Source organism: Canis lupus, chromosome 22 (genome assembly GCF_011100685.1).
Source record: "Canis lupus familiaris isolate Mischka breed German Shepherd chromosome 22, alternate assembly UU_Cfam_GSD_1.0, whole genome shotgun sequence".
NCBI classification, from domain to species: Eukaryota; Metazoa; Chordata; class Mammalia; order Carnivora; family Canidae; genus Canis; species Canis lupus.
The window spans coordinates 48930342-48944058 of record NC_049243.1 but is presented as its reverse complement, the minus strand read 5'-3'; the positions used below and the strand labels follow the sequence as shown (position 1 = coordinate 48944058).

Genomic DNA, 13717 nt, shown 5'->3' with positions numbered 1-13717 from the left:
ACTGTAATCATAGGTTACAAGAGAGGTTTGGTGACGTGGCAGGGAAGCTCACAGAAGATCGAGCTTCTGACCCAGAGAGTAGCCTCCATTTAGGGGAAAGAGAATGGGATGGATGGCTTTACTTGGAAACTCTTCTATAGAAATAGAATTGGTTCATCTAGAGATTTGTCCACCTAACTCAGGACAACAACTTTCTAAGTATGTGGAGAGTGGGAGACAAAGGATTCTTGTATGTTCATGCATGAGTGGTTGGGGTGTCTTGTTATCCAAAAGATAATCCTTTTTATATTTGATCCAACCTGACTGTCAATGTGCATTTTTTTTTTTTTTGGGTGGACTGCCCAATTAAATGAATTGGTAAGTTGTGTTCTGCAGCTCCACAGTTCCAAATTAGATTGGGTTGACTTTGCTTTTTGACTTCTTCAGGCCCCCTCCAACATGAAGTCGGTGCTTCAGGCGGGATGGCTGCTGACAGTGGCTGTTGGCAACATCATTGTGCTCATTGTGGCAGGAGCAGGCCAGTTCAGTGAACAGGTACGAGGTGGGGAAAGAAAGTGTCCCATCTGCCTTATATGTCGGTGGTGGTTATGATGATGCTCCCTAGCCACCTAGGGAGATGGATGGGTCATTTACATGGTCATCTAGGCTAATGGCTGGATAAAACCAGCCGGAGAGAGTGTTGATCAAATGGTCTTTTGGCCAGCTGTGTGCCTATTCTTCATATTTCTACTTGGGGTTATACAGTTGGAAAATGACAACCAAAATACTCAGATTGGTTTCACATAACTAGACCTTAATGTGGTTTACTATCAAAGGAAAGATGTGGGCAGCCCGGTGGCACAGCGGTTTAGCATTGCCGTCAGCCCAGGGCATGATCCTGGAGACCCGGGATCGAGTCCCACGTCAGGCTCCCTGCATAGAGCCTGCTTCTCCCTCTGCCTGTGTCTCTGTCTCTGTCTCTCTCTCTCTCTCTATGTGTCTCCCATGAATAAATAAATAAAATCTTTAAAAAAAAAAAAAGAAAGATCTTTCTGAGTTTCATTGAATGTAGCTTAATGGCCCCAAGCCAGACACGTTTTCCAGAAGGTTTCATAATACCTAAAGTTAGAGCCATTCTAAGGTGGTTATAATTTTTCTAGCTAACATAAAATGAGGGCTTCTCTGATACTGAAACTCTCTCCTTCAGCACTTCAGCATATGTGTCTCCCTTACCCTATCTATGTCCCCACTTTCCCCTCTGCATCTCATCAGCACGTGTGCTCCTGTTGTGTGCTCGTAACCTCAAGATTAACCAAGGGATGATGTGGGGGTCTTAGGACAGTTCAGCACATTATTTTTTTATTTTTTCCCTCAAGAGTACTGTGTGCTGTTCTGTTGGTTCTCATCCTTCTAGAGGCCTGCTATATCCCTTAACATGGGTTTTTCAGAGATTTTCTCTCATCTTCCCAAAGTCTTGGGAAGCATTTCTGTGCTGTTGGAAAAAAAAAATGTTATCTTTATACTCGAGTATTCAAGAAAAGCTGGCCATTCTATATCTATGGTAGTAGCCTACCAATTTTCCAACATAGTTTAATCGTAAAGTACCCACTACCTAGACATAGCAAGAAAACATACTCACAATGCAGACATTATCATAACCTGTATTGTTTTGTTTTTTTTCTTGCTCCAACTCTGATTCCTTCAAAGTGGGCTGAATACATCCTATTTGCGGCATTGCTTCTGGTTGTCTGTGTAATATTTGCCATCATGGCCCGGTTTTACACTTACGTCAATCCAGCAGAGATTGAAGCTCAGTTTGACGACGATGAGAAAAAGAACCTGGAAAAGATGAATGTATATTCCACGGTAACTCCGGTCTCACAGACACAGATGTGAATATCAGGAAGCAAGTGGAGGATGGACTGGGTCCAGGACTTCTGTCCCCTGATGGCAGGACACTCTGATGGAAAAGACTTCCAAATTGTGAATCAGAAAGCTCTTTTCTAAGCAGCCAGCAATGAACCTAAAACTCTGGAAGAAGTCTTTTTTTTTTTTAAAGAAAAGTCATATTTAAGGCATGCACATACACAAACACACATACATATACATACACACTCATTTTTACAACAATAAATCCATACCTTCCCCTTAACTCCTTTTCTACCACATAAATGGAATTATTTTAGACTAACATCATTTTTCTGAAAGGGTGGCAAAGTGCCATATGGTTTACACTCTAACACTCTGAAAACACCATTAAATGAGGCAAGAGCCAATGTGAAAAGTGAATTTACATGCTTTAGAATGGCATGTAATAAGCACCAGCTAGTATTAACTGATAACTTTACCTTTTGTTTGTTTGTTTTGTTTTTTTCCATTTCCTACCTCTTTTAAATTTTGTGTGACTCAAAAGACCACTCAGGTAAAGGCCAGTAATGATTTTTGGGGTTTCAATGGTATGAAATACATTCCTGTTTTTAAGAATAAGTGTCTGTGTGTTTTGAGGGTAGGATAAGAAATCCTTAACCTGTATCCCGATTCTAAAAGTTATGTACACTCAATAAAATGTCATCAGAAGTTGATAAAGTATGAACAAAAGCAATGCGCACATACAATAAATTCCAGGAACATGAAATATCGAGGTTTGTTTCTTCCTGGGGTCCTTTTTTCCCCTTGGATATAGATACCTATGCTTCTCTTTTATTGCTGGGTTTTCCTTGTGCATATTTATGTGCCATCTTGAAGTGTTTTTTCTCAAAACAACCATTTTTTTCTGCTTGCAAAAAATTCTTATAAAATATTGTAAATACTTCATGCTTGATTCATCCTATAGGTATTTATCTCAAGTATCAGACCCAGAGTAGTTCTATTTTGTCACTCCTACAAAATCCAGCAACAGTTCTCAAACTTGTATACAGCTCTAGATGTTGGAACTTGCTTCTGTAATTGATTAGGAGGAAGGGCCCATGGTGGACTTCCAAGATGCTTCATGCACAAGCTCATCATCACATTGTGGAGACTGAATGAAGGGGAGGCTCAAAACAATGTAGTCTCCAACCTTGCTGAAGACCTTTCCTACCTTTAGGATCAAGCCCTGACTCTCCACTGAGGCCCCTGAGGCTTTTTGAGTACACATCTTTCTCTCTGCTCACACAGATCCAACCAACACTGACTCTCCTCTGGAATGCATCAAGTTCTCATTTCCAAGTCAGAAGAAAAATCAAGTCCTGACACACATATTCCCTACCTGCCCTTTGCCCACTCACTCTGCCTGGATGGGTCCTCTTCATCTTCAGGCTTCAGGCCACTTCCCTGGGGAGTTTCCCATCCCCCAGCCTGGCTGTCTTCCCTGTGTGCTGTCTCACACCCCATGGCCTGGTGTGTTCTTACTGTCCAGCTCTGCCTACACTGAAAGCTCTGTGTTTGTGTCTGTTCTCTGGCACATGGTGGGCCTCGACATGTTACACGAACACTTTAAACCTCAGGCTAGGAGGCACATGATAGAAGACCAGAATGAGCCTAATGAATCAAGTCCAGCATGCAAGAGTAGCTACAAGAAACTACTAATTTTCCCTGTCCGATCACTCTGCCATTTGACTTACTTATTGTGCCTCTGACAGGGCAAACTAGTAGCTACTGTGATGAGCCGTTGGTGGTCATTATCTGCTCCTGCCAATAACTGAAAGAGAACTAATCCAAAATCCTCTAAAGATATTCTAGTCCTACCTGCCCTTACAGCTGCTGGGTAACACTGGGCATGTCTCCATCTTTTCAGTTTCATTTCTCCAACAAAGCAGAGAATACCACACAATCTGAGGTTTTAAAAATCCTTTGTTTTAGGGTGGCTGGCACACAATAGGCTCCCAAATATTTGAATGAACTCCCTGCTTTACTCTGATATTAACACTGTAGTATGCTTTGTGTATGAATGGAAATAATTCCTACATGATCTTTGTTGGCCTTGGAAAGACATGAGGAGAGCATGAAGACAAACAGGTGCACTGTGCTGATCAGGGCTGAGTTTTTAGAGTCATCCTCCCTCTAGCTATTATTTGACTACTTCTTCCAAATCTAATCAAGACTGACAGGGGTCAGCAGGGGTGTTCTAGATGTAAGACATTGGACAGTAGCAAATGTCATGGGGAGGGGATGCCAGAGGGGAGACAGGTGGCTGAATCAATAACCTGGGGTCTTTTGAGCTCTCAGGTTTTCAGGTTTTATGAAAGCATGTTTTCATGCTCTAAGTTCCGGGCTTATCAATGTACAACCAAAATAGTACACTGACTTGGTCACTGACTGACTGTTAAATACATGGGTCGAGCATGGGTTAGGGAGAGCACCTGGAATGGAAATGCTGGCATTGGAAACAGTAGGACTTACTTCATCACTTATACAGATTCCTATACCCCACCCCCCACCGTTATCTAAAAGTGGGGTGTGAGTGCTCTTATGAGACTTCTGTTAGCCCAAATGGTGGGAAGCCAAGAAGCAATTAGCATTAATTTATATGAAAAAATTCTAGTGCTCCTCGACCCCCAAAAATTACCTTTCCTACACTTTTCTGATACCTACAGACACATCTTGCTAACAGGGACACAATATAAATGGAGATAAAGCCCAGATGCTCACAGGGACAGTTCAAAGCTCTGGTAGCTGGATGCTGTGAAGCTGAGTATGGTCCTCAGGGAAGGAGCTTAGGCTGCGTGGCTCTTGCTGCTTGGGGTGCTTGTGGCCTCTGTAACAGCTCACTGCAAAACCAACACTGAATGTTATTTTTGCTTTTCACCTTTTTTTTTTTTTTTTGTAAGAGTGAAAATCCTCTTTGGATTTCTGTCTGCTAGCAAAAACAGCTACTAATGTAGGTCTTCTTTTTTTGTTGTTTTTTTAAAATATTTTATTTATTTATTCATGAGAGAGAGGCAGAGACACAGGCAGAGGGAGAAGCAGGCTCCATGCAGGGAGCCTGACGTGGGACTCGATCCTGGGTCTCCAGGATCACGCCCTGGGCTGAAGGCAGTGCTAAACCACTGAGCCACCCAGGCTGCCCTAATGTAGGTCTTCTATACAAGTCAAGTGGTATAATGCAACCTTTCAGAAAGCAGAGAATACCTATACCTAAAAGCCAAACTATTTTGAGAAATTTTTATAATATATATGAATCTTTTTCATATTGGCCTATTCTTGTTCTGTTTCCATATTTCTCTTGCTATTTTTTTAATAAAAATTTTGTGGATGTTCTTTCTTTAGGGGTACTAAAATATATATCTTACAGTCTATTTTAGACCTTATACAATTACTTTACTAAATGTATGTCCAAGTTTGGTTTTTGCTGACCACTTTGCATAAATTTTGTCATACCTGATGGAGGATTTTTTGCAGGCTCATTTTTTTATATGGCAAACGATAGTAGTCAACATTTATTGGACACTATGTATAGAGCATTAAGCATGCTATCACGTGAAGTTTATAAGCATTAATCCTTGCAACAGCCCTATAATATAGATTACTGTTCTTATTCCCATTCCACAGAAGAGAAAACAGCCACAGAGAAACCAAGTAGTCTGCCTACAGTCACATCCATAGTCTGGCTCCAGAGCCCAGATGGCCAGCCACTCCACAAACTTGCCTCTCACTGCCAACGTTTCATGGACAGTTTGGATTAACTCCATTTAATTCTTATGATAATACCAAAGAAGGTCTTATTTCCCCCATTTCACAGATGAGAAAACTGAGGAATAGCCAGTTTAAGTTACTTGCCCCAGGGTATATACCCAGTAGAGGTAGGATTGGGGAGCTGAGTCAGGGTTTGAAGCAAAGTAAGTGGGAACAGAAGGATCCGCCTCTTAACCACTGGGTTATTCTGTCTCCATTCACGTAGCAAAGTGCAAACACGTGATGGTGAGGGCATTGTGAAGGGGGACCCAGAAAGCCTCAGAGATGCAGCAGTTCCCTTGAATCCCAGGATGGACAGCCCAGGGCTGGGCTAGATGGTCAGGAGAGGCCATATGTTCGGATGAGGCCAAGTGTTGCTTGTTCTGTATCTCAGGCCCAAAAAGATGAGTTAATTCTTGAAGGAAATGACATTGAACTTGTATTGAACTCAGCTGCTTTGATCCAGCAAGCCACAACTGTTAAAAACAAGAATATCAGAAAATTTTTGGATGGTATCTATGTTTTTGAAAAAGGAACAATTCAGCAGGCTCATGAATAAGATTTGAATTATCCAGCTACAGAAACAGCAAGATGCCAGATGATTTTTCAGACTTAATTTGTGATATTTTAAAGATGCAATAAAAGCTATGCTGATTTGGAAATAAAAAAAAAAAAAAAAGAGAGAGGCCATAGGTAGGGAGGAGAGAGCCTTAAACAGAAAAAATTAAACACATTGCCATCTTAGAAGGAGCCAGTGCCTCCGCTAAGGACCTTGTGATTTTTTTTTTTAAGATTTTATTTATTTATTCATGAGAGACACAGAGACAGAGGCAGAGACACAGGCAGAGGGAGAAGCAGGCTCCCTGCAGGAAGCCCGACGTGGGACTCGATCCAGGGACTCCAGAATCACACCCTGGGCCAAAGGCAGGTGCTAAACAGCTCAGCCACCCAGGGATCCCTCTTGTGATGTTCTGAAAACAATGGAAACCTCTCCTGGGGATCTGAGTTTTGTGTGCCGCACTTGCCAGTAGGATTCCCAGCAGTGGCCCCTCTGGGTGTGATTAGCTCTGAAGGAGGCATGCAGGGGCCAGGGTCTTCCCGTGCGGGGGGGCGGGAGCGGGGGCAGAGGCAGGAGCCACAGGGGTGGTGGCCGGTCCTGGACAGGTCTGGAGAGAAAAGGAAACAAGAAAGTCACAGCAGGTAGAGGATGGCGGAGGATGTGCAAGCTGTCCTGTTTTGTTTTTTTTTTAAATTGTGGAAACACTTGCCATTTAGCCATTTTTAAATGTACGGTTCAGTGGCATGAGGAGCACTCACGTTGCTCAAGCAAATCTTCACACTCACTAAATAGTAACTCCTCAATGCTCGGTCCCCCCAGAGGCCTCCAGAAAAATAAAAAGTAATTCTCTTTCCACCTGCCTTCATCCTATGATATGCGAGGGCCTGGCCTGCAGGCTTTCTAGAGATAGACCCAGGCACGCGCAGCATTGGGGGCGTCTGCCTCTCACCTGATCAAAGGCAGTAAAGAGGGATCCCTGGGTGGCGCAGCGGTTTGGCGCCTGCCTTTGGGCCAGGGCGCGATCCTGGAGACCCGGGATCGAGTCCCACGTGGGGCTCCCGGTGCATGGAGCCTGCTTCTCCCTCTGCCTGTGTCTCTGCCTCTCTCTCTCTCTCTGTGACTATCATAAATAATTTTTTTTAAATAAAAGCAGTAAAGAGGGGCGAGGGTGCCCGGGCCTGGGGCTCTGAGGTCCGTCTGCAAGGACACAGCCCCACTCCATCCCGCAGCGTGACCGGAATGGCCTTCAGTCTTGCTTTCTTTCCCTCGTCCTGCTAACCTCTGGCCAGTCAGAGCCAGTGGAGTTTTTACTTGACGGAGCATCTGGCTGGGCCCTGGGATAAAGAGCCAAGCACTTCTCGGAGCTGACGGTTCCGGAGGCAAGTGCGAGCACTTTCAGGGAGCCTGGTAGTCAGGGGACCGGCCCGGGCAGCAAGCCTTCGTGCCTGGGGACGGTCCTGTCCTCGGACTTTCCCTCAACGGTCTCCACTTCGTGAAGCTCCTCACCCATACTCTGCCCCCCTCGCCACAGAAGAGAGAGAAGGGAGGTTCAGGCCACCTGCCCCAAAGCTCGGTTTGACCACGTTCCCTGCCTTGCCGTCACCAGCAAAGGATGCTAAGACCCCTTCCCTACACCCTACTTTGGGGCAGAGATGGCATTGCCAGCTGCCCCCTGCTGTTCAGCTCGGATTTTAGTCACTGGTAAGACTATACCCTTTGCTGAGTCCTTAGACTTACTGGTTCTTGGGAGGAATTCTTATTATGTCCCACTCAGCTGCCAAAAGTCACACCCATGTGTGTCCAATAAGTATTAAGGACCTACAGCAGGTATCCTGGGAGCAAGTGAGCCCTCGGGATGGAGGTAGTGTCCTCGTAAGAAGAGGAAGCATGAGGTGAGGCCTCTCTCCTCTCCTTCCCTCCCCTCCCTTCCTCTCTGCACCCCAAGCAAAAAGGTAGCTGTCAGGGCACCTGCGTGGTTCAGTCAGTTAAGCATCTGCCTTCAGCTCAGGTCATGACCTCAGGGTCCTGGTATCGAGCCCTGAGTTGAGCTCCTTGCTCAGTGGGGAATCTGCTTCTCCCTCTTCCCCTCTTGCTCTCCTACTCTCTCAAATAAATACATAAAATCTAAAAAAAAAAAAAAAAAAAAAAAGGCTTTCTGTAAGCCAGGAAGAGTAGCCTCACCCAGAGCCAACCCTGATGGAATCTTAATCCTGGATTCCTAGCCTCCAAAGCTGTGAAAAAATGATTTCTGTTGTCTAAGCCACCAGGTGTGCAATATTGGTAACGGCAGCTCCTACCGACTAATTCAGGGACTCATTGTCCCTGTTTGTCAGGGGCCATCCTGGGAATATCCACACAAGACTTATGAGACTGTATGGAAAGTGCTTGGGCTTCAAACAGTGCGTGGCATATAGTAAGTGCTCTATAAATGCTAGTGATTATTATTTTATCCCTTCAGCAACTATCTTTAGTTGCACACCTGCTCCGTGCCAACCATGCGCTAATATACTGGCGGTACAAAATAGGCCAAAGATAAACTTGCGAAGTTGACAAGCCTTTACTGGGTACCTGCACCAAATCAAAGGGGTCTAGTTGTGACTGGGATCATAGTGGAGGCCGTGTCAGAATAGGAGGACAAAGTCAGGCAAGGTTAGTCTCTGGGGGAGTGGCCCATAGGCACTTCTCTCAGTTGTCCCCCAGCCAAAGCCACCAAACCAAGAAGTCACCTCCATCGCTTCCTGTTCCTAACAAATGGGAGCCTAAGAAGATTGGCACCACCTGGGCCTGGTCAAGTGTCCACAGGTGTTTTGCCCAAAGGCTCTGGCTAAGCCCAGCTGCCAGAATTTCCTTTTGATAAAGCCAAATCAGGACACAAAGTTTGTCTGGAATTCCCGAGCATGGCCACAAGATGGCGGACAAGAACGTGCTTGGCGATTTGTGGCGCCAACAAAAGGCTTTTGTGCATGTCAGAAATGCTTATTATGAATTTCTCATGCATTCATATCAGAAGGCCTCATCAGATACAGAGTGTTTATTTCTAGAAGCTTCTTTCTTGGGACTGGCGTTAATGGACTTCCATTCTGTCTGGGACTCAGGTATAAATTCCAGTTGGGCCCGCTGTTCCTCAGGATGGCAGGAGGCATTATGAGGAAGCAACTGGGGTTTTGTGAATCAGGGAAAAAACTCAGTTATTGAGCTTTTCCTTCATGCCCAACTTTGCATTATTGTACATATTTCCTCTTCACTCATTTATTCATTCAACAAATATTTATTAAGCTTGTACTGTTTTCCAAGCACTGATATAAGCCAGATAAGTAAATATATAACATAATGGCAGATGTTGATAAGTGCTATGAAGTAAGGGGACACAGACTGGTGAAGGCTGGTATTTTAAATGGAGTGGCCAAGGAGGGCCTGCCTCTCTGAGGAGGTGACATTTGAGCAGAGACCTGAATGGAATATGGAAGCAAGTCTGTCAAACGTCTAGCAAAAGAACATGCCAGAAGGGGCCCTAACATGAGCATGTCCTGAGATGGGAATATGGTTGGTGTGTTTGAGAACAGCAAAGAGGTCCCCGTGTCTGGAGTGTGGTGAGCAAGGGACGAGGGAGGGGTGACCCAGATTGGTCATGTGGGCCTTGTGGGCCACCCTGGGGACATAGGCCTATGTCAGGAAGCCGTCAGAACAGTAGTTTCTCAATACTGGCTGCCTTTTAGAATCATCTGAGAATTAAACCTTTTTTTTTTTTAAGATTTATTTATTCATGAGAGACACAGAGAGAGAGAGAGAGAGAGACAGGCAGAGGGAGAAGCAGGCTCCATGCAGGAAGCCCAACGTGGGACTCGATCCCCCGTCTCCAGGATCAGGCCCTGGGCTGAAGATGGCGCTAAATCACTGAGCCACCTGGGCTGCCCTCAGTTTTAAGTTTCTATGTGAACTTCCTACTGTAGAGAAGGAGAACGCCATTCCCACCAGCTACAAATGCACACTCGAGGGGAGGACGATGTCTCCATCCTCCTGGCACAGCCATGTTGTGATTTCGGTTAAAGCAATGATCACTGTTACAGGATTGTGCTCATGTGAATGGGATTTTCATATAAGCCACACCAGAGGCTGTGATTCATTTTCCCTTCCATCCCCCATACCATAGTTTGTTCACCCTGGGGTTAATCATTCCTTTCCAAATTTGCTTATTTTCCTGCAGGTTGTTTCCAAATTCAACCTCTCTCGGCTTAGTAAGCCTCCTCTCAATATGACCAAATACACTACCTGTCCTACCAGTTTCATCATCTTCAAGGGTTTCTTCTAGAACCTCCTGAAGGCTTTGTTAAACAAGAAAACACAGGCCCAAGACAGGGTCACTTGCCCCCAGGACAGCAAACCAAGACTTAAATGCTATTTTAACCTCTGCAGGAGTGGAATTTGAAGCCAATTAATCTGCAATTTTCTGGTTAGTGCCTGTGAGCTGATCTGTGCCTGGGCCCCTCTGCCATCCCCCAAAAGATGAGGGATCAGACCTCATCTGCATGATCAGACCCCCTTCCCTTCCTGCAAAGGAAGTCCACCTTGCCAAAAACAATCATTTCCTTTCCTGAGCTAATAACTTCTTGCCGCCCTCCCTTTCCTATACAAACCTTCCATTTTGTATGCCCCCTTGGGGCACCCCACCCCCTCTTACTGCCTTATTCTGAATCACTTCAAGCCAATTAGATCTTCAAATTTACTCAGTTAAATTTTGGTGTTTTTTTTTTTTTAAACAGATTCCAACCTGGAGGCCAACAAGATCCTTTAAAAAAAAAACTCTTAAAATCCCCATCACCTCTTGACTTTGTTACCTCCCCTAGAGTGTATTTCATGCCCTCTTCTCCCTTACTTATTCCAGTTTTTGGTAGGGGACATTTCTACAGTTGATTCCTGAGAAATGGACATGGGGAACAAATTTTTCTAGGGTTTTGCATGTCTGAGAGGTTTTTATTCTAGCCTCCCATTTGCTTTACATTGGGCCAGGTGTAGAGTTCCACTTGGGAGTTTTTTTCCCCAGGAATTCTAAGACCATCCTCATCGTCTCTAAGCTTTTCAGTGTCACTTTTGAAAAGTCCAACCCATTCTGATTATTATCTTTCGGAGGAAAACTTTTTTTCTCTAGAGGCTTGTAGGATTTTCTCTTGGTTTCTGGGAGTTTGAATTTCATGGTGACATATGTTGGTGTGAGTTATTTTTTTAAAAATTTAATTCCAGTTAGTTAACATACCATGTTATATTGGTTTCAGGTGTACAAGACAGTGAGCGATTCAACGCTTCTATACATTACTCAGTACTCATCTTGACAAATGCATTCCTTAATCCCCATCACCTAGTTCAGCCATCTGCCCAGGTGTGGGTCTATATTTTATCTGTTGTGCTATATGTTTTGTGGGCCCTTCCGATCAAGGAACTCCTCTCCTTTGATTTGGGGACATTTTCATGAATTTTTTAAAAAGTCCTCAGGTCCTGGGTTGGCTCAGTTGGTTAAGCGTCTGCCTTTGGTTCAGGCCATGATCTCGGGGTCTTTGGGATTGAGCCCCACGTCAGGCTTCCTGCTCTGTGGGAGTCTGTTTCCCCCTCTCCCTCTGTCCCTCCTCCCCACTCCTCAGCCCCCACGCCCCCCCACTAGTGCTCCCTCTTTCTCTTTCTCTCAAATAAGATCTTTTAAAAAAATGTTGTAAAGATTTTATTTATTTATTCATGAAAGACACAGAGGCAGGCAGAGACACAGGCTCCATGCTGGGAGCCTGATGAGGGACTTGATCCTGGGTCTCCAGGATCACGCCCCAGTCTGAAGGTGGCGCTAAACCGCTAAGCCACCGGGGCTGCCCCCCCCCCCCCCCCCCGCCTTTTTTTTTTTTTTGCCCTGGGCCAAAGGCAGGCACTCAACCGCTGAGCCACCCAGGCGTCCCTTAAAAATTTTTTAATTAAAAAATAAAAATAAAAAATAAAATAATTTTCCCTCCATTTCCTCTGCTCTCTTTAGAACTCCTATTATTTAGATATTCCTCCTCTTTGACCAGACCCAAATTGGTTTATCCTTTCTCTCCTTTTTTTGCTTGTTTTATGTTTGAGAAATCCTCGATTTATTTTCCAGACTCTCATGTATTTTTCTTTTTTTTTTCATGTATTTTTCTTAAATTTCTGTCATCATGTCTTTAATCCAAAGAGTCTAATTACCTGATTCATTATTTATGATCACATCCAGCTTGTATTTCATGATGGCTGCTCTTCTCTCCTAACTTCTAGACTACCACTATGGGTATTTTGAAGTCTTCTTCCCCTGTATTGTCTCTATTTCCTCTCAGCTGCTTTTTTTCTGAGTTGCTTGTTTCTTAGTCTGTTCGTCAAATGGCACATTTCCTCAAATATCTTATGATTCTTGGCTGTCTGCTCAGATTTAAGAGGAGAGGTCTAAAGAGCTGGTTGGGAGCTCTGTGCACAAGACCATGGTCTACATATAGGTAGATCTGGATGAACCATTTTATTGCAGAAACCCAGAAGGTGGCATCCTTAGATTTTTTTTTCCCTTTCAGCTGATCCAGACCAGAGTGTGGAAGTGCAAAGAGGAGGAGGGAGGAGGAAGAGGAGGAGCTTACGTTCAGTGTGTAAACCTTCCTTCATGCCCCCCTGTTGTTTGTTATCTAGCACCTTATCCCCAGGTGCTAGATATTCCGGGTGTCTCCTGAGCCTGTAACCCTTGGTTTTACCCTCGGCAGAGATAAAGCTGCCACTGAGGTAGTGGGGCAGAAGCACCCAGGGGTGCAGGAGAAGGAGGGCTTAATGATCAAAATCTGACCTGATTGATGCCCCACCTTCACTCCTACTTCCTAAGGTACTACGGCTGCTGATTCCTCAGAGCTGTGTGTACGTATGCGTGCAATCTTAGTTGTCCTGTAGCTTCCCTGCTACTGGCTTTGGATCCAGCTTTCTGAAGACGGCTAAGTTACCATTCATCTATCTGCTGTTCAGCTTCCAAAATTGTCAATATTGTCTTCTCTCCAATTCTTGTGAGTTTATACACTTAAAAATATATATTTCACCATCTTTACTGTCATTTAGTGAGTGTAAGGAGGGAGTAGATATAAATATTTGTATTCAGTCCTGTCTCTATCCAGAAGTCCTAATTGCAGCCTTCTTTGTCATGAATATGTTTTCTGTCTCTACTCTTTCCAACAGTCTGTCCCCAGTGCTCAGGAAAGCTGCCCGCTCCCCCAGGTGTGTTTCCCTGACCTGTTTTTCCCAAACCCAAAGCCGTGTCTGCCAGACCCTCAGGGGCCGGCTTGCCATGAGCTCTCCTTCCATGGGACTTCCAGCCATGGGACTTCCTGCCATGAGCAAGTTCGCAGTGTCCACTCAGGACAGACCTGATGGGCTGAAACCCCAGGGATCTGGGAAGAGTGGAAGTGTTCCCATCGACATCCTGACACTGAGAATCAGGCAGCTTCAAATTCTGGTCTGGCCATCTTGCATCTGAAAAAGCTGTTTTCTGATTTGTTTTGT

General features: G+C 44.7%; 1 protein-coding gene across 1 annotated transcript in view; it reads left to right on the top strand.

The window, feature by feature from the left end:
• The window catches only part of SLC15A1 (solute carrier family 15 member 1), a 49865-nt gene extending 47251 nt beyond the window's left edge, over window positions 1-2614 (top strand). Inside the window, 2 exon segments of the mRNA NM_001003036.1 lie at window positions 427-534; window positions 1687-2614. Coding sequence (NP_001003036.1) covers window positions 427-534; window positions 1687-1875 — 297 coding nt within the window. The 3' untranslated portion in view covers window positions 1876-2614.
• Window positions 2615-13717: the final 11103 nt, after the last annotated feature.